The sequence below is a fragment of the Zalophus californianus genome, chromosome 6, assembly GCF_009762305.2.
Source record: "Zalophus californianus isolate mZalCal1 chromosome 6, mZalCal1.pri.v2, whole genome shotgun sequence".
Lineage (NCBI taxonomy): Eukaryota > Metazoa > Chordata > Mammalia > Carnivora > Otariidae > Zalophus > Zalophus californianus.
Genome location: NC_045600.1, coordinates 114,251,637 through 114,273,398, shown reverse-complemented (window position 1 = coordinate 114,273,398; position 21,762 = coordinate 114,251,637). Strand labels below are relative to the sequence as shown.

The 21,762-nt window shown below is 39.6% G+C and overlaps 1 protein-coding gene across 2 annotated transcripts in view; it reads left to right on the top strand.

Annotated features, from left to right (window-relative positions):
• Positions 1-21,762, top strand: part of PTPN9 (protein tyrosine phosphatase non-receptor type 9) — a 76,692-nt gene that overhangs the window by 28,941 nt on the left and 25,989 nt on the right. For both annotated transcript variants that reach the window (XM_027569917.2, XM_027569918.2), the window contains exons 2-5: positions 8,585-8,728; positions 10,566-10,655; positions 11,365-11,489; positions 16,465-16,570. In XM_027569917.2, the coding sequence (XP_027425718.1) occupies positions 8,585-8,728; positions 10,566-10,655; positions 11,365-11,489; positions 16,465-16,570 (465 nt within the window). The remainder of the gene's footprint in view (positions 1-8,584; positions 8,729-10,565; positions 10,656-11,364; positions 11,490-16,464; positions 16,571-21,762) is intronic.

Here is a 21,762-nt window from a genome sequence, read left to right as displayed (position 1 = left end):
CAGGGAGCCGGACATGGGGCTCGATCCCAGGACCCTGGGATCATGACCTGAGCCGAAGGCAGCCACTTAACCGACTGAGCCACCCAGGCGCCCTTATGCACCAGGTTTCTTTTTGTCTTAGTTGCAGTATATGACCTTCAGTACAATGTTGCATAGGAGGGGTAGTAAGCGGCCTCCTGGCCTTCCAATCTTTAACAGGAAAAAAAAAAAAAACTTCTGATGTCTCATCATTTAATGTGATTATTGCTTAGGTTTCTGTTAAATAACCCTTACCAAATTAAGGTAATTCCCTCTATTCCTAGTTTGCTACATTAAAAAAAAAAATCATAAATAGGGGCACCTGGGTGGCTCAGTTGGTTAAGCGTCTCCCTTCGGCTCAGGTCATGATGCCAGGGTCCTGGGATTGAGCCCCACATCAGGCTCTCTGCTCAGTGGGAAGCCTGCTTCTCCCTCTGCCTCTCCCCCTGCTTGTGCTCACTTTCTCTCTCTCTCTGTCAAATAAATAAATAAAATCTTTAAAAAAAGATCATAAATAGGTGTTGAATTTTATCCCATCATTTTCATCATCTGTTGAGAAGGTTATATACTCTTTCTCCTTTAGTATCTGTTAACATAAAAATTGCTTTGATAGGTCTCTTGATGTTAAATTGCCTTTTCATTCCTGGGATAAGCCCTCTTTGGTTATGATGTGTATTTCCTCTGTTATACTGCACTTTATGTAACATGAGAGCTATTTGTCCCATGAAGGTTTAGGAGAACATTATATAAAACTAATCTGAGTCTGTTAGTATTTTTTTTTTAAATAAGGGATATTTGACAACTCTTGTTTTTTAATTTACATTTCTTTGATACTCAGTGGTCACTGGTATTATTTATTTTTTTAAATTTTTATTTAAATTCAATTAACATATTGGTTTCAGAAGTAATCACTGGCATTTTTAAAAGTAAATCCTAAAAGTTTCTTGGCTCTCCCTTTTTCTTCTGTCTAAATGTTAATGTTCTTCAGAGTTCTATTGTTCATTCACTTGTCATATATATTTGTTAGGAGATGTTATTAGAGATTTTTTTTTTGTGCCAGGCATAGTGCTAGGAACTAGTGAATAAAATAGACAGTGATCCCTGCCTTCACAGAACTTGCCTTCCTGCTGCTAAACTTTCCTTTTCCAGTTTGGCTTCCCTACTGCTAACAATAATTTTGAGGGGGACAGGAGGACCAAAGTGATCATCTCAGCCCTTTGCTTAAAGATCTCTGTTGACTCCTTCATGTCTATAGGATCATGCCTGGAATCTAGAGCACAGTATACAAGGGCCTTCCAGTTGTGGCTTAGTCTCCAAGTCAGGTCATTCCCTCCATTCTCTGTGATACAAACTGGACACACCAGCTATACCATGTCTCCAATAATTCCTGTTCTTTCCCAACTCTGTCTCTACACATTTTGTTTTCTCCATCTAGAATGCTTGTGTCTGCCTGGCAATTTCCTACGCATCCTTCAAGGCACTCCTCTAAAAAGGTTAAAAAAAAAAAATTGTCCTAGAGATAGTTTGAATTCCATAGCACTCTGTGTAGATATGTCCTAGAATGTATAAAATTATATGACAGTGATTATTTATATTTCTGTCTCCATATTTAAATGACTGTAAAGTGCTCAGAGTAGTCTTTATCTCTCTAAATTTATCTCCTGTACAGCTACTATACTGCTTAGCACAGAGTAGACCCCCAGCAAATACTTGTGAATGTTTGCCTGACTACATGACCACCTGCCTGAAAGAACTCTACTGTTTGGTCGCCTTGAAGGGAATACTACTGCTGCTAGTTACAGCAGGTTCCCAGAGAGGCCAGGATTCCCTCAACTAGAACAATATACCCTCGAATAGTCCCTCTTTCTTCTTCACACCCCGCAAGAGTTGGGGGGGGAGGTTGTGGGATGTATATTTAGATAATTATATATTTATTGGTATTTTTCCATTGACTTTAATTTTTAAATTATTAAAAATATGAAAACTATATAAGATGATTGGATCATGGATAACTTTCTTTTTTGCAAATTTCCTTTGTTTTAAAATATGATAAAATCAGAAATTTTTCTTAAAACTTTTTCCTTCCCAGATGCAATAAAATCCTATTTAAGAAAGCATTGGCTCCGGGTGCCTGGGTGGCTCAGTCGGTTAAGCATTGTTCTCTTGGTTTTGGCTTGGGTCATGAACTGATGGGTTGTGAGATTTAGCACCCTGTGTTGGTGTGGGCTCTGAGCTCAGCAGGGAGTCTGCTTGAAGATTCTCTCCCTCTGCTGCTCCCCCAACTTGGGCATGCTCTCTCTAAAATAAATAATTTTTAAAAGAAAGCATTGGCTCAGAGTACACTTATCTTGATGAGCACTGAGTAATATATAGAAGTGTTGAATCACTCTACCGTACACTTGAAACTAACAACACTATGTTAACTATACTGGAATTAAAATTTAGAAAAAAAGAAAGCATTGGCTCTTCTAAAATAACATTTTCTTGGGGCACCTGTGTGGCTCAGTTGGTTGAGCGTCTGCCTTCAGTTTGGGTCATGATCTCTGGGTCCTTGGATCCAACCCCACGTTGGGCTTCCTGCTCAGTGGGGAGTCTGCTTCTCTTGCTCTCTGTCCCTCCCCACTGCTTGTTTCTCTCTCTCTCAAATGAATAAATAAAATCTTAAAAAAAAAAAAAAGAAAGAAAATGTAATTTTCTCCCCCATACAAGTGGGGAGGAGAGGGAGAAGCAGGCTCCCTACTCGGGAGCGCCATGTGGGGCTGGATCCCAGGACTCTAAGATCACTACCCAAGCCGAAAGCAGATCCCCCTTTTTTTAAAGATTTTATTTATTTATTTATTTATTTATTTGAAAGAGAGAGAGAGAGAGAGTGATAGCAAGAGAGAGAGCATGAGCAGGGGAAGAGGGAGAAGCAGGCTCCCCACCAAGCAAGGAGCTCAATGCGGGGCTCAATCCCAGGACCCTGGTATCATGACCTGAGCCAAAGGCAGATGCTTAACCAGCTGAGCCACCCAGGCACCCCCGAAGGCAGACACTTAACCAACTGAGCCAACTAGGTGCCCCAAAATTACATTTTAAAGAAAGGCAAATTTTTCCGGATAAAGTGAAGATATTTGAGATAAACAAGTAAATATTAATTCAAAGGAACTAGGTTTATTTCCATATTAGGCACAATAACAAAGGGCTAATGGAAAGATGATAGTTTTCAGTTTAGAAATGGAACAAATATCACCTCACTGCATGGTAGCAAGCTAGTGTGCTTTAGCTTAAATTCTGTTTCCTTGCAGATTGATATGAAGAGTTTAGGCTTAACAACAGTTCATGGGGCGCCTGGATGGCTCAGTCAGTTAAGCATGTGCCCTTTAGCTGGGGTCATGATCCAGAGTCCTAGAATCAAGCCCCACATCAGGCTCCCTGCTCAGTGGGGAGCCTGCTTCTCCCTCTACCTCCACCTGCCGCTCCCCCTGCTTGTGCTCTCTCTCTCTCTCTCTCTCTCTCTCTCAAATAAGTAAATAAAATCTTTAAAGAAAAAACACAACTGTTCACAATGAAGGAAAGATAGGAAAACAGGCATTATAGAAAGATAGTTTACTAATGCGTGTCACTGAAACTGATGAAAAAGCATATTTGATGAAATACAGAGGTAACATCAAAAACATGTTAGAGGTAGTAGGCAGTTGCAGTCTTCTATTGAATCAGTTTCCTTATTTAGGTATTCAGTGCAGGGTAACTGCATTTTTTTGCATGGTGTGTGTCCTGTACAAAGTTGTTCCTTTATTTTAATGAGAAATATTCTCTAGTCAGTTTAATGCTCGGATGGCAGTGTTAATCCCCAGAGCTGCCAGTGTAGTCTGAAAGTAGGGACAAAAGGATTTAGAGATGGGAGGGGGAGTGGTATAAATACTTCCCAACCCAGCTTCTTCTGTATTGTGCAGAGCCCTGAATGAGAAGTTGCTCCTTTAGAGACTTTTGTCTTGCAGTTGAACACATTTTGGAGGTTTCTAATTTAAATTTATGCTTTTGGGTAAAGTGGATTAGAGAGATTGAATTGCTAAAGGCTAAAGAGAAACATATCACTTGATTCTGAGGAACTCTAACTATTGAAATAAGTTTTAATGTGAAATGACTGCAGTAAAGAAAAAGAATGAACATCCATTCAGAGACTCCCTACTACTTGCCAGATACTGTGGTGCTTTTCTATCCATTGTCTCATTCATGCCTTATCTTTGCAGAGGGCATTGAGGCTGAGAGAGGTTAAATGACTTGCCGAAATATCACACAGCAGAGAGTGAGAGGATGGGTTCTTTCTGACTCCCAAACCCACTAGACTAGTAGATTTGTTCTTTCGTGGTTCAGTGGCTGATATATACCAGGAGACAGAAGTTTTCTGTTTCTTTCAAATTAGGTTTGTTATAGGTCTGGCTCTTCATTCTCTCCCATTTGTGTTGGAACACAGAATTTAAGATACTGTGGAACTGAGCATGCCAGCATCTTTTTTCTTGATCTTTTGGTTGGCTAGGCCCTTGCCTAGAGCTCGTCTCAAAATCATAGCTGCTTTTGAGAATTTGAGGTAACATGAAGACTTTTGATTTTATTCTCTCCAGTAACATATTTAACAGCAGTGGATAGTGTCTAGGGTGTAATCCACTTAATTGACAGATATATCAGCCATCTTACATCTACAGGTTCCCTAGTATCTTTATCCTCATGGCTGTAGTCCAGAAACTTGTTTTTATCTATTTAAACATGATTAAACCAATCTTACCTGTACCTAAAAAGTGGATTGAGGAAGGTTATAAGTGGTAATGTTAGTTTTTCTGTACTTCAGTTCAGACCTTTTTCCCAAAGGAAGACCAAAGTTGTTTGAACTGTGACCCATGCCTTAGTTGCCAGGTGTTAACAACTTACAGTTAACTCATAAACCTAGATAGATTCAAACCATTGACCTTGAGTTGAAGTATTTTATAAGCCGTGACTCATCTTTTGGCTCATTCTTCTGTTCACCAGGAAATAACACAATATTAATTTCAGGAATTTTGATTATCCCTTATGAAGAGTGTGTTGTTCATTAAAATTGCTGGGACTTGTTTCTCTGGTACCAATAGGACCACAAATTGGTCTATACTTAGTGGTTGTGCTGAATTCATGTGTAAACAGAGGAAGATAACTTACTAACTTTCTAGAGAAAAACTGTTGAAGCTGAGGCCATCTTTTCTGACTTCTTTAAGAGGTTTGTCTCTTCCACAAGAGGGATAGGAATGCAGGATGGTGAATCTGAGGCTGAACATAACAGATGGTGTGTGTGTATGTGTATTTGTATCTGTAAATATCACATCACTGTTTACAGTACACTGGACTCTGTTCATGCAAGGCCTGGTCAGGCCAAATCAGGAGGAATTGTTCCCGTGCTTAAAGCCAAGAATAACATCCTGACCAGCAGGGGACAGAGGTCAGCTCAAGGCAGTAGCTCTTGGGAGCTACAGGACATTAAGAACTTTGAAGGAACTGAGTTTAATAAGAAGGAAGACAGTATGAAGTGTGTGAAAGCTGCATGTCTCTTATTGAGACGTGGCTTATTTATGAAAAATGAAAAACCGTCTTAGTAATTGGATGTGTTAGGAGTTCATATCACCCCCTAGCTATTTAACTATATTTCCTCCTCCTACCTGCATATTGATTTGTCTGTTTATTATTACTCTGGTGTTTTTTTTTATAGGCAGCTTCAGCCAAGCCCAGGAGAGGGCTGGATTTAAAGATGATATGTTAATTAAAAAACAACCCTTTACAAAATCTCCTGGGGACCTTCCAGGCTGGCTGAGGTTTTGTTTCTGGGATCTTTCTGTGCCCACTTCTCTTTTTTTCCCTTCCATCTTTCCTCATTCTGATGCTGGCCACTCACCCCACAGAGGCAACTCAAACTGTTTTCTGGTGGAGCATTCTAAGTTTGTCCTGTTGTCTTCTCCGGGACTCATTTCTCTGGTCCCACTTAAACTGGTTCTGGGCCAAAGTGATCATCTGAAAGCTTTTCTTCATGGCCTTTATTTCTTGGCTCTTTTTATGCACTTTTCCTGATAAGTTTTGCTGGTTCTCTCCTTTTCCAGTGGTGTAAGTTATATTGCCTCCATTGAAAGGTTCTAAAGCTCAGGTGCAGCCTTTGTCCTCTTAGATTTTACTCTGATTTATAAAGTGTCTTTTTCCTAGAAATTGGGCAATGAATCAGGTGCTCTCTTATGAAGTATTGCTGACTTTCCTGGGACTCTAATTTGCTAGTTGTTTAAATCCTATGTAGTGGGGCACCTGAGTGGCTCAGTCGTTTAAAGCGTCTGCCTTTGGCTTGGGGCTTGGGTCATGATCCCAGAGTCCTGGGATTGAGCCCCGAGCGCAACCCCCCCCCCACATTGTGCTCCCTGCTCAGCAGGAAGCCTGCTTCTCCCTCTCACACTCCCCCTGCTGTGTTCCCTCTCTAGCTGTCTCTCTCTGTCAAATAAATAAAATCTTTTAAAAAAATTTTTAAAAAATACTATGTAGCAATTCAAATTGTATTTGCAAGGTAGGACTTATTGCCAAGATTCTGAAGTCAGTTGCTTGTTACTCTTTCTCCCCTTGTCTTTTTTCTTTATTCTTTCTTTCTTTCTTTCTTAAGATTTTATTTATTCATTTGAGAGAGAGAGAGAGAGCATGAGTGGTGGGGGAGTGGCAAAGGGAGAGGGAGAAGCACACTCCCCCTGAGCAGGGAGCCTGCCTTGGGGCTCGATCCCAGGACCCTGAGATTATGACCCAAGCTGAAGGCAGATGCTTAACCAAGTAAGCCATCCAGGTGCCCCTCCCCTTGTTTTTCAACTGAAAAATTAGAGATGAAGAGAATATTACCTTGTCCATGGCCACATAGTAGGTTAGTATTACACCTTTTAGAGCAAACCTTATTTTGCATTCCTTGTATTTCTTAGCACAGATATTAACAAGTAGTTAATAAATATGTAATAGTTTAATAAATACATCTTAATTGGGGCGCCTGGGTGGCTCAGCCAGTTAAGTGGCTGCCTTCGGCCCAGGTCACAATCCTAGAGTCCTGGGATCAAGCCCCGCATTGGGTTCCTTGCTCAGCAGGAGCCTGCTTCTCCCTCTCTCTGCTTGCCGCACTCCCTGCTTGTTGTTTCTCTCTCTCTCTGTCAAATAAGTAAATAACATCCTAAAAAAAAATCAATACATCGTAATGGGGCACCTGGATGGCTCACCCAGTCAAACATCTGCCTTAGGCTCAGGTCATGATCCTGGGGTCCTGGGATCAAGCCCCTGCATCGCATTGGGCTCCCTGCTTAGCGGGGAGCCTGCCACTCCCCCGCTTATGCTCGCATACTCTGTCAAATAAAAAAATAAAATCTTTAAATGAATAAATGCATCTTAACTGTGGGTTGATTGGATGATCAGTTAAATTTCAGAATTCTCATCGAGTTGGTCACATTTTGGACCAACATGTGAGAAAAGTTTCTGGGTGGAAGGGACCAGATAGCCATGCAGAAAGTGTTCAGCAATTGAGAACATGCATGCAAAAAATCCCAGTGTAGGGGTGCTTGGCTGGCTCAGTTGGTGGAGCTTGTGACTCTCAGTCTCGGGGTTGTGAGTTCGAGCCCCACATTGGGTGTAGAGATTACGTAAAAAAAAATAAAAAGTCTTAAAAAAAAAATCCTGATGTAAATCCTATTCAAAAACTCAAGAAACAGAGGAGTAGTTTGGCTAGAGCAGAAACCGGGTTATAAATGTAAGGAGAAATAGGTTGAAAGAGGATAGAAGGATATGGGTTAGGAACAATTCTAGAAACAGGCATCTTGCCAGCTTGGGATCAGACAGTGAAAATGAAAATTTCCTACTCCTCCTCCCCCAATATGAGGCTTTCCACCCTCTCCCAACAGCCACTATCCAGAGGGGCTGTTAATGACTCTGGGCACTAGTGTCTGGTTTTTGGGATGCCATGTGAAGCATGAAGAGGTCCTGTGGGGTCAGTCAGGCAAAGAACAGTTGGCCTTTTGATTTGTTAAATTCTTCTTAATAGCTTTGCTGCTCTCAAATAGTGTTGCTAATTCCAAAGCCAAAACCATTTTCTGATGGTTTTGCTGTATATCCAGTTGGCTTGCTGGGACCAAAACAGCAGCTTAGACTGCTGTACCATGATGCACATTATGTAATAACCCTTCAAAGGGCCCATCCACCTTCTTTTATCTTAAAAAATAACAAAAAAACCCAGACTGCTGTTTTTTAGCTTTGGGGCCAGTAATTTGCATCCCATTTGGGTGCCTTGGTTTCCCCCCTCAGTTTTTCTTCATGCATCCCCGTGCTAAGCCCTGCTCTCTGAACCTAACTCTGGCTTCTGGCCTCATTGCGTAGTATAAATTTTAACTATTTCTGCTTTCAGACCTGTTTTCCAGCTTTTGTCTTTCCCTGCTCCCTGTAGGAAACTCTGGGTTCAGACTTGCTTGAGGAGAGGATGATATTTTTTTCTTGCTTGTTTGTTGTTTCCATAAATATGTTCTCTACTAACTAAATTTTCTTTATTTTCTTTGTCAAACAGGCCACCAAGCAGTTTCTTGAAGAGATTAACAAGTGGACGGTTCAGTACAATGTTTCCCCCCTCTCTTGGAATGTGGCTGTCAAGTTCCTCATGGCCCGGAAGTTTGATGTGCTTCGTGCCATAGAGTTGTTCCACTCCTACAGAGTATGTAGCTGGGCAGGGGGCGGGGGGGGTTGGATCTGTGGCAGTTGGGCTCTCTATGTTGCTGTTTTCTGTGCCACACACTACACGAAGTGGTCCCACTCTCATTAAAAAAAAGCAGGTCAGTATCTAGGAGCCCTACCTTGAAGTCAGAAAATCCTTCTGAAGACATGTAGAATCTCTCTAAATTAAAAAAGGAGGACAAGGCATGCCAGGATTAGTGCAAGACTAAAAAGCTCACTTATGCCTATCTTGTGGGTCATCTCCTACAATATTCACTCATTTTTTCAACAGATATTTATTGCATATGTACTATGTTCCAGGTGCAGAGATTAAACTGGTGTGTAAGGAAAGAAGAGTCCCAGGTCTGTCTTGGGTGGCAGGGTAAATGGTAGTAGCATTCACTAATTTTAGGAAACACTGAAATAGGTCATGAGTTCAGTTTGGTCGTGTTAAGTCTGAAGTGCCATTGGGATATCCAAATAGATATGTTCTCTAAGAAGTTGGAATGGTGTTCAGAAAAGAAATCTGGACCAGAAATAGAGATTTCAAGTGACCAAAGTAGAGCTGAATATTGGAGCCATGAGAAAGAGTGAGGTCATTCCAGGAGAATATGAGAAGAAGATATGTAGGGCTGAATATCACATCAGACTTTTTGCTATCTTTGGTTCAGTATTGTCTTAAGAGTTGAATTTGAATGCTTTAGGTAGGGCATGCACTCTCCTTTAATCCTAGCACAAACACTGTCTTCACTTGCTGCCCTGCCTCTGAAGGCATTTGAATTTTATTTTAAGGATGAATTGGGCAAGAATATAAACAAAGACCTAGTGTGTTTCATTCACCAATGTGTTCCTAGCACTTAGCTCAGTGCCTGGCATATAATAATTGCTCTACAAATATTTGCAGAATAAATGAATGAGCCAGTGAATTAATTGAGTGAGCAAATGAATGCAAATAAAAAAACCCCCACAAGGGTCACCTAGGTGGCTCAGTGGGTTAAGTGTCCAACTTAGGTCATGATCTCAGGGTCGTGAGATCTAGCCCCATGTCACTCTCCCTCTCCCTTTGCCCCTCCCCTCCTCACGCTCTAAAAAAAAAACAAAAAACAAAAAAAGGAGACTTAGAAGCAGTAGTTGAAGAAATAAGAAAACAGAGAGAGTATTCTCTATCTCTGATAGAGAATGTCTCAGGGGAAAGGGAAGGTGCGTGGTCAACCTTGTCATATAAAAGGAGAGCTGAAAATGCCCACTGGGTTCACTGACAGGAAGGAAGGTCCTGGCATTGGAGCGGCAGTTCTCAGTGCGGTAGTTAGATTGGGGGGAATGAGAATGCAGTAGACTTAGTATAAGGGAACTGAGGATGAGCTTAGAGAATCTTGCTGTGGATATAAGAAAAATGAGGTCATGGTAGGTCTTGTTGGAAAACATATCGAGGGGACGGATGGCTCCTTTTTAAGATGCAGGAGGCCTCAGCCTCGGATGTGTGAGGATGTCTGCTTCCAGACATTTTTTTGGTGCATATTTAATGTCTTGCTGCAATATCACTGCTGATGTATGCTTAAGAACTTTGACCCTGCACTCTAACAATACGTATTAGTTGATCTTCAGGGTTAGAATTCTCACTGATAAAAGGAAAGTATCATACCTAAGAGGCTGATAAGGTAGCATTGGACGAAAATTCAGATTAACACTCAGTTGGCCTGTAGGATGTTACAAAGGAATTCGTGACTCAGTTCGTTGACTTCTGAAGTCCCTTATCTCTGAGATTTGATGGTTACATAAAGCTGTCCTGGATATACAGTATTTTCATATTAATTTATCCTGCTGTGTTTTATTCTTAGGAAACACGAAGGAAGGAAGGCATTGTGAAGCTGAAACCTCATGAGGAACCTCTCCGTTCTGAGATCCTTAGTGGGAAATTCACCATCTTAGTGAGTCTTTATGAACCCTTCTTGTAGTGTCTCGTTACTTCCTTTTGTAGCTGTTGTCCTCTTTGGATTTTGTTCCTAGATACCTTATCCTGAATCTAGAGAGTCTCAGCATTCCGGAGCAGACATGAAGCAGCTGTGTAGTTTACGCAAAATAATTCTAGTAACAAGTGAAATTATTAAGAATCAGTTATACTGTAGGTCAAGCAGAGTTTCTTCATTGGTCTATTAAGGTTAGTCAAGGTCTTTGGGTTGGTATACAGTGGCTCAGAGGCCCATTCTTATTGGATTCAAGCTTTCTCCACCTAGAGATCACAGCCTTTTGAATAAGTATACAATGGTACTTTTAAGGCAGAGCATGGAAACCATGGTTGTATTCTGTGGTTTTCCCCTGATGTATGTTTCTTTTGCCATCCTGTCTGGGAAATTAGCTAGGCACCCAGTGTAGACCATCCTTTAATCTCTCTGCCATTGACAAGTTAAGGGAATGTAGTTTTTCCCTACCACACAAATATGATCCAGGGGCTGCTAAGAATCAGGCATGGGATGAAATAAACATTCTTCTCTTCCTGGAGTAACTGATGCAAGTCAGAAAAGTATTGCCAGCATCTCTTCTCTTCATATGAAATTTTTGTCTAGAATATAGAAGCCTAAGTGATTGTTGTGATTTTCTATTTAGTTTCTAAATATTTCTTGTTTTATTTGCTTCTAGAATGTTCGGGACCCAACAGGAGCCTCCATTGCCCTCTTCACTGCCAGATTGCATCACCCCCACAAGTCAGTCCAGCATGTGGTACTTCAGGCTCTGTTTTACTTGCTAGACAGAGCTGTGGATAGGTGAGCATAAAGATTATCTTTTAGTTGGTCTACATCCAGATGGGGAAGTGATAGTCCTTGACTAAGTTGATTAACTCAGCAGTGCCTTCACCATGCTCCTAGAATGTGCCCTGGGAAGTGCTGTGAATAGAAAACATTCCATGTCTTTAAGGGCTTGGCAGGTTTCCAGGTACTATCAAGATAGAGGGTATTCTTTGTATCTTTACCTGCTAGGCTCTATTTTAGGGTCACAGAAGCTGAGAAACCAATTAACTAATTATCCTCATTTTATTGAGAATCACTTATTGAGAGAATATGAAGGAGAAATGACTTGTGCTAACCTTTTGCTCATTTGCTCTGAATATTGATTTTCAAAGCACTCTGGGGCCTCACTTTCTTTGTAAAATAGGAATAATGTCATTTAGCTCAGGATTTTGAGAATCAACATTCAGGAGAGAAGAGTCCAAAAGTACAAAGTTAGGCAAAATCATCTTTATAAACAGGTGCATGAGCAAAAAGAATCCGCTTAGGTCATTTCTTCTTCTGTTTCCAAGGTAAATGGTATTATGACTATTTTAGGCAAAGAAACCGAAGCCCCAAGAAGTTACGTGACTCTTTTACAGTCATCACATACCAGTCCAGTTAGGCCTAGGATCCTAGTTTCTTTGCTCTTGGCCAGAGCTATTTGTACCCTATTATGTTGTCCTCTTGCCGTACTTCCTTAACCCTGGTGAATTTTTCCCTCGTGAAAATTTACAGTTTAATATTGTGCTGGATGTTATTGGTTAATCCTCTGGCTTAGAAGTGATGTATCAAGGGCTAAAACCTAAGATAGCGAAAGACATCTGTGCACAACTTCAGTCATACCGTGGGCTTAGAGGATGTGGATAGCCAGATGATTGTCTGAAGTGGGTCTCTGTCGAATTCACTTGTCACTGCCTTGTTAGTGTTATTTCCATAGTATTTAGCTTCTGCTTTTGATGCTCAATAGGGAGCTATATCCAAGCCACACACAGCATTATTCTGAAAAAGAGAAGTTTACTAAGGTAAGGAGAGAGGACCAGTGGTCTCAGGGCCCCTGTACTGCCCAATCAGAAGTGTGAAATTTCTCAGTTCTTCTTTCCTGTGATTGGTCTTCAGGCATTATTTCCAGAATATAGGTTCCTTTGAAATGCTTTAGCTCAGGAGAAATAAATGAAAGACTCTTTGTCAGAAAATTCACTGGCCTTCCGTTGTGGGCAGCTTACAGTCAGAGCATTCCTGTAGGCATGGCAGTGGCCAAAGCTTGCTTGTATTGATTGGATCCCACAGGAGACCACACAGGTAAACATACTTAAAACTGTGTTCATTATATCCACCCTTTTCTTAAAAACTCTTAGTGACTCCTCATTATTCAGAAGGTGCATATAAGATAAATAAATGTGAAACCTTTTCTCCAAGCAAAATATTCTCACTAGTGTGTAGAAATTCTTGTTTTACTATGTTAACTTTCACTGAGAGCAGGAGTAGAGTGGGGAGGAGGAGAGGGAGAAGGAGAGGCAAACACCCCGCTAAGCAGGGAGCCGGACACAGGGCTCCATCTCAGGACCCTGAGATCATGACCTGAGCCAAAGGCAGATGCTTAACTGACTGAACCACCCAGGTGCCCCAACAGCAGTTATTAATAATACCAATTATTTTGTATTGAACTTTACACAGCTTTATGATGCAATTTATCTTATACTTTTGTTTTCTATATTTACCACTAGATTGTAAGCTCTGTGAGGGCGGGAAACCTTCTTTTTCACATTATATAATAGAAAATCCTCAGATCTCTTTGGGTGGCATGGAAATGGTATCATAAACTTCCACACATCATCTGTTTTCAGAGTGATCTATAACCAATCTTATTTCACTGATCGCCTCTCACCCACCCCCTACCCTCAATTATTTTGAAACAAATGTCAGGGACTGTGTTTTAAACATCTTGGTGTTCTCAGGGAGCATCCAGCTCAGGAATCAAACTCAGTAGGAAAACATTTATTCTTAGTAAGGAATTAGCTATCATTGTAAACCTCATATTCTGTACACAGAAAAACAAAGATCCTACCACATTTATATTTATTTCTTGTGCCTTTATAGGATGAACAATTTTTAGGAATATAGAACCTGCATCATTATGAACCATAGCTTCTTTTTATTAAATTCTGTTTCCCCTGGCACTGACTTCTCTTTGTTTCAGTCCTCTGCCACAGGCTGGTGCTGTGAGGGGAAAACCTATAGTTCTTTGAATTTGGCCGTTGATGAGCTTGTGGAGAAATGGGAAGTCTCTAGACCTGGATAGTCTACTCAGTAATTGTGCTACTCTTGAATGCCATCTTTGATCTCGGTGAATCATAGTCTCTCTGGAATCATGAAAAAAGGAGTCAAGATTTAGTATTAACTGTAACCTGTCGAGACCATTTGAAACTCAGAAACTGCTGGTAAAACTTGGGTGTACTTGGGTGTACCTCAGAATTAGAGATTTTTGAACTGAGATTTTTGAAATGCTACTTCATGGGTGGGTACTTCCACCATGCCAAAAATTTAGGATACAAAATAACATTGAGATCTCTGATTTCAGGATTCTTTTGTGCCCAAAAATTTTCTTAATTTTAAGTAAGTAGGAAAGTTATTGCTATCATCTATGAGTAATCAAACAAAAAATTTATTCCTAATGATCTTTTAGGCATGCAGATTGAAATAGGTAAGGATCTGGCTTAGTGAAGAATACAACTTTGAGAAGTCTTTAGGCAGTAAGGAGATTGAACTGAGGAATACTTTTCATATCTTCACATGTTTTTTGTTTTGTTGTTGTTGTTGTTTTTAGAGAGAGCCCAAGTGCATGCAGCCAGAGAGGGGCAGAGGGAGAGGGAGAGAGAATCATAAGCAAGCTCCATACCCAGCAGGGAGCTCAACACAAGGCTCAATCGCATGACCCTGAGATATGACCTGAGCTGAAATCAAGAGTCAGGTGCTGAGCTGACTGAGCCACCCAGGTGCCCCTCCTCACATGTTCTTAACCTCAGTGTGGTAATAAGCTCTTATTTTCAAGATGCTTTCCTAAGACTATGTATGGGTTTGTTCTCTTCCTCCAAGTCCTAAGAGTTTCATTCACCATCATTGAGCTTAGAGTTTTGTTTCACAGTTTCCCACAGGTCTGAAGTATTTTCTTAGCAGTAGGCTTCCAGTCCCACTGAATTCTAATTCAGTGACCATTTATCATGTACCTATTTGCAAGGACTGTGCTTGGGACTGTTGGGAGTAATGAGGTGAACAAAACATGTTTTTGCTCCCAGGAGAGAATCAGATGGCTATACGAAGTTAAAGTGCTTTGGGGCACCTGGGTGGCTCAATTGGTTAAACATCTGACTTGGCTCAATCATGATCTCAGGGTCCTGGGATCGAGCCCCCAGGCGTGGGCTCCTGCTCAGTGTGGAGTCTGCTTCTCCTTCTCCCTCTTCCCCTCCCTCTGCTTGTGCTTTCTCTGTCTCTTTCTCAAATAAATAAATAAAATCTTTAAAACAACAACAACAGGGGCTCCTGGGCGGCTCAGTCGTTAAGCATCTGCCTTCGGCTCAGGTCATGATCCCAGGGTGCTGGGATCGAGTTCCACATTGGGCTCCCTGCTCGGTGGGAAGCCTCCTTCTCCCTCTCCCACTCCCCCTGCTTGTATTCCCTCTCTCGCTGTCTCTCTCGCTGTCAAATAAATAAATAAAATCTTAAATAAATAAAAACATAAATAAAACAAAACAAACTTGAAATGCTTTAAGAACCACAAGAAAATCCTACAGGAAGATTTATGGGGCTACAAGGGGGTGAAGGACAGCAGTACATTTTGATCACGGTTATCAGGGAGGTCTTCACGGAAGAGGAAACTTTTGAGTTGAACATGGAATGTTATGAAATTTGGATAGGCAGATTCAGAAACCTGGGAGGAAACAGTTCAAATTTTGATAACCTAGATGTTCTGGGACATTCTCAACCTAGGAGTTTGGCACTTGATAAATATACATCAGTAAGCATAATTCCAGTTCCAACATGTGGGGATTTTCTGCCATCCAAGCAGTTCTCTGATACCAACTCAGTGTTTTACAATTCAACTCAATTCTGACAGTCTGCCTGATAGATCAGATCCCACAGGTTAAAAGTTTTCAATCCTTTAAGACTAGTCCCCCAACCCCAACTCCCACACACACATGCTTAGTGGCAAGTTCAGGTTGTCACCTAAGCTTTTTATCAACAGGCTATATAGATTGAAGTTTCCAACAACCCCCTTCTTGGGTTCAGTGAATTTACTAGAGTGGCTCACAGAACTCATAGAAACATTTTACTTACTAGGTTACCAATTTATTATAAAAGGACATAACTCAAAATAGCTAGATGGAAGGGATGCATAGGGAAAGGTATGGTGAAAGAGGCTTAGAGCTTCCATGCCCTCTCTGAGAGGGCCACTCTTTTCAGTACCTCCATCTGGAAGCTCCAAACCCTAATCCTTTTAGGTTTTTATGGAGGCTTCATTACATGAGCATGACTGATTAAATCATTGGCCGTTTGAGATTGAACTCAATCACTCATCCCTTTCTCTTCCCTGGAGGTGGGGGGAGAGGGTGTGGGATGAAAGTACCAACCCTCTGTAATCACAAGGTTGGTTCCCCTGGCAACCACCCCCATCCTTATGTGACCCAAGGGCATTCCAGTTGTCTCATTAACATCACAAAAGATACCTTTAACTCTTCACTTACGAAATTCCAAGAGTTTTAAAGGAGCTCTGTGCCAGCAACCAAATATATATTTTTTATCATAAAATCATAATATCATAAGAAGTATAGCAGATACCAAAGATAAATCATCTTTTTGTAAGACCAGTTATATTTTGGTCCCACATGTGTCCCATAACTCAGTTTTTTGCCCTAGGCTTTCAACCCTCATCTATCTTATTACTTATAAATGTTTTTGTTCAACCGTTGGTTTACAGCTTTGAAACTCAGAGGAACGGACTGGTGTTTATCTATGACATGTGTGGTTCTAATTATACCAACTTTGAACTGGATCTTGGCAAGAAGGTCCTAAACCTGCTGAAGGTAAGGCTGTGAGAGGACCCCTCAATTCTTCACTGGTTGGGAGACTTTTTTCTTTTCTTTGGGAGACTTATGAATGATGTGAACTTCAGACATTACATTCAGTGTAAAGGTCACCTGTAAATGATGACTAATATGTGCTTCCTCGGAATACCAAATGTCTTAAAAGTAAAGTGGGAGGAATTATAAAAGAAAATGCACAGGAACGTTCTGAGTCATAAAGGAGCATTGCCCCTTTCCTGGAGTTGTGTTGAATAAGAATGAAGGCCTAGGTATGTCCAGTGTCTGAAAAATGTCACATAGCCAATGACTTTCAGACTTTTTGTCTCCATCTAGTCAGAAATAGGTTTTACATGTTGACTTCATACACAAAAGTATATGTACACTAACCTATACACATATGTGTGGAGTTCTATATATAGATAAGTTCTCACTCTCTTATCCTAAACTCGTAAGTCCAGAGGTATTTTGTAATCTTTCGAACTTTAAAAGATAATATGGTATATGTGCCACTTTATAATCAAACACATTAATATTTTTGCAATGAAATGTATTATTCATAATGGCTATAATAAAGGCTATAAATAGCCTGTGGCGTTTCAGGTCAGATTTTGTTGCTCCATGAATTCTTGCACTAGACTTCAAAAGAAACTTAGGGTTTTCAGAGCTGTTTAGATTTCAGAGTCCCAGGATGAGGAGGGTGTATAGATCTTTGTGTACATATTTATACACAGAACAAAAAAGTCACAAAACAAGCTTTACCCCTTACTATGTGCAGTCACTTTAATTATTCTATTTCATATTTTTAAAAAGTGAGTTATTAAATTAATTTGAGGACCCATTGAGTGACAACTTGCAGTTTGAAAATCATTGATCTAGGAGTCTATGTAGCCTTCGTTCTAGGATCTAACTTGGGATTACTGTGGAAGTAGATTTTTTTAGAAGTGCCGTTATAGCTTTATAACAGTATATAAAGAGGGTATTATTATTGCATGTTGTTTTCTGGTACTTCCATTGGTCACTCATCATCATATTACTAAAACCCCTATTATGGCATTTAGCTGTGATTCAGTTCTTTTTTTTTTTTTTAAGATTTTATTTATTTGAGAGAGAGAGAGAGAATGAGAGAGAGAGCACATGAGAGGGGGAAGGGTCAGAGGGAGAAGCAGACTCTCTGCCGAGCAGGGAGCCTAATGTGGGACTCGATCCAGGGACTCCAGGATCATGGCCTGAGCCGAAGGCAGTCGCTTAACCAACTGAGCCATCCAGGCACCCCTGATTCAGTTCTTTTTATTGATGAGGATGATATATGATTTTTTTTCTTTACAAATATGGAGTAATACTATATCCAATGGTTATAACTTGCCATTTTTTACTTAACAGTTGTGTCTTCGTCATCCTTCTATGTCAGTACATATAGCTATTACTCATTTCTTTTCTCTCTCACTTCTTTTTTTTTTTTTTTTTTAAAGTAAGCTCTGCACCCCGCCTGGAGCTTGAATTCACAACCCTGAGATCAAGGGCTGCGTGCTCTAGCAACTGAGCGGGTCAGGCACCCCTTTCCTCACTTTTTTTAATGGCAGCAGAGTATTCTTTTTATGGATATATCAAGCAGAAAAAATGAAGTTCATGCCATTTTTTTGTGTTATTATAAAGGCTTCAGTGAGTATTGTTTTACATACATTTTTGTCTATTTGACCAATCATTTCCTCAGGTTAAATTGCTATAAGCAGATTTGTAGGGTCAAAGAGTTCACACATTTAAATTTTGATAAATATTGCCAAATAGCCCTCTAAAAACTTAGCTCAGATTTACACTCCCATCAACATCCTTTTTCACCAGTTTTATCAACATTGATTTGTTGTTTGGATTTTAATTATATTCATGTTTTTGTGGTGTTTCTCTTATTACTGATGAGCTTCAGTGTATTTTCATGTTTATTGCCAACAGCTATTTAAATATTTTTTCTTTTCATATACTTTACTCAATTTTTAAAAAATATTTATTTATTTTAGAAAGAGAAGAGGGTGCACAAGAGCGAGCACACACAAGTGGGGGGAAGGGCAGAGGTAGAGGGAGAGACAGAATCTCAGACTCCCCACTAAGCGCAGAGCCTGGGGCACCACCCTGAGATCATGACCTGAGCCAAAACCAAGAGTCAGTTGCTCAACCTACTGAGCCACCCAGGCCCCTCTCATATACTTTACCCAATTTTTTACCAAAGTGTTTATCTCTTACTAATTTGTAAGAGTTATTAAAAATATTATTAAGTAAAAAAATATATATTATTAAGTATGTGTTACCAGCATTTTTTAAAGTTTCTTACTCAGTTTTATAGTGTCTTTTCTCATACTGCCATGTTTCTTTATTTTTCATTGTAATTTTTATACTATATATACTTTATTTAATAATATATATCATATATGATACATAATATTATAAATAAAATAATTTGCTTTCAAATCGCTATCCTGGCAACATTTACTAACTAAAACATTTTTTTCTACTCATTTGAGATAATACCTTTATATTACACTAAATTCCCATGGTAGGCATGTCTATTCTGACACTCTCTTCTATTGATCTAGCCACCTAGACCAACATACGCACTGTGTTATTTATTATAGTCTTAAATAAAGTTTAATATCTCATAGGTCAAGCTTCCTGTCACACTCTTATTTCTAAAAGGTGTTTTGACTATATTTTTTGCATTTTTATTCTTTTTACATGTACTTTTGTTTGCTTTTATTTAAATTTGTTTTTAAGATTTTATTTGAGAGAGAGCAAGCGAGAGAGAGCACAAGGTGGGGTGAGAGGCAAAGGGAGAGAGAGAAGCAGACTCCCCCCTGAACAGGGAGCGCTTTGCAGGGCTGGATCCCAAGACCCTGGGATCATAACCTGAGTTGAAGGCAGATGCTTAGCCCACTGAGCTACCCAGGCTCCCCTTATTTTATTTTTAAGTAATCTCTACACCCAACATGGGGCTTGAACTCACAACCCTGAGATCAAGAGTCACATGCTCATGGGTGCCTGCCTGGCTCAGTAGGTGGGGAGTGTGACTCCATATCTTAGGGTTGTGAGTTTGAGTCCCATGTAGAGTGTAGTGATTACTTAAAAAAAAAACAAAAAAACCTGCATGCTCTACTGACTGAGCCAGCCAGACACCCCCTCGTTCTTTTTTTTTTATTATAAAAGCAATTAAGAAGCAATTCAAGGAAATGTCTCTGACCCCCTCTCTCAGACACCCCGGTGCCATTGCACAGAGGGTAACCACTTTTTCCAAATTTTAGATCTAAATTTGATGAGAAAAAAAATTCTTTTTAAAGATTTATTTATTTGAAAGAGAGGGAGAATGAGCTGGGGAGGGGCTGAGCGGCTCGATCCCAGGATCCTGGGATCATGACCTGAGCCGAAGGCAGACGCTTAACGACTGAGCCACCCAGGCGCCTCTGAGAAAATTTTTTTAAAAAATCATCATCTTTTGATTAGATGAACTTCAGAGTCATTCAGTCAAGTTTGGGGAAATGAAAGACTCTGGATTTTATTTGGCTATAATGAATGAATTTAGGGAGAATTGACATCTTTATAATTTATTATCTCCCATCCAAGAATAGCTATACTTTTTGGGGTGCGAGGGTGGCATGGTTAAGCGTCAGACTCTTGGTTTCAGCTCACATCTTGAGATGGGGCCCACTTAGGGCTCCATGCTCAATGCAGAGCCTGCTTGAGATTGTCTCTATGGGTCCCTCTGCCCCTCAAGCTTGTGTTCTCTCTCTCAAGTTAATTAATTAATTAAAAAAAAGAATGCTATACTTTTTAAAAAGTCTTTTGTTATGTCTTTTTTTTCTTAAGATTTTAAAAATTTATTTCGGGGGGTGGGAAGGGGCAGAAAGAGAGGGAGAGAGAGAATCCCTGGCAGACTTCCTGCTGAGCTTAGAGCCTATGGCCCTGAGATCATGACCTGAGCTAAAACCCAAGAGTCTGACACTCAACCTACTAAAGCCGCCCAGGTGCTCCTTGTTAGGTCTTTCAACAAAGTTTTTAAATTATTTTATCTATGTTACATGTGTCTTATGTAGTTTATTCCTAGGCTAAAAAAATATATTCATGTATTTAAGAACACAGCAGACACCAAGAATAAATTATCTTTTTTGTAAGACCAGTAACTTACAGGGAGAAAAAGAGAGGGATAGAAATAGCGTATGTGTGCCTAAGAGTTATTATAAATCAGATGTTCTTACCATTATAATTTTATGCTGATTATTATTTATAAGGTGGCTAATTTTTTCAAAATTTATCTTTTATACTTAAAATACTGTTAGAATCAGAAAAAATACTGTTAGAATCAGAAAAAAATTTTCATTGTAGAAAATTTTGGACAACTCAAACATTAAGATTTATATTATGCAGAAATAAACACTTGACATTTTGGTGTATGGCACTTCCTTCTAGATGTTTTTCAGTATGATCTTAATTATGTTCATACAATTTCAATATACAATAAGCTCCTAAAAGTTTATTTTATGAATACTTGTAATTGCTGAATAATAGTCTATCCTGTATTTACTATAATTTATTTAACCAGTTCTATGTTGTTGGATATTTTTTCCCATTTTTTATAATAAAGTTTTTTCAACAAACACTTTTATATTCATATCTTTTTTTTTAAAGATTTTATTTACTTATTTGAGAGAGAGAGAGAGAGATAGCGAGAGAGAGAGCACGAGCAGCGGAGAGAGAGAGAAGCAGGCTCCCCCCACGCAGGGAGCCCGACATGGGGCTCGATCCCAGGACCCTGGGATCATGACCTGAGCAGAAGGCGATGCTTAATCAACTGAGCCACCCAGGTGCCCCAGGATATAAACATTTTAAATAAGGTTGTAAAAAAAAATAAAAGTAATACAAAGTATTATAGAAAATACAATAAAAGAATAAAATTAAAACAACTCATAATCTTTTCAGAGATAAACTATTGAACTTTTGATATAATTCTTATAATCTTTTTTCTCTGTGAAAGTATAAATGTATGTGTCATTTTTAAAACAAAATTAAGGTTATAGTTTTAATCCTGTTTAGTTTAATTAAGATTATATTGTGAGTATTTTCCATAGTTGCAAAAAAATCTTTGAAATCTTCATTTTAAAGGTTATATAATCTTATTATAGGATAATACCATTTTTGTTAACCCCTACCCA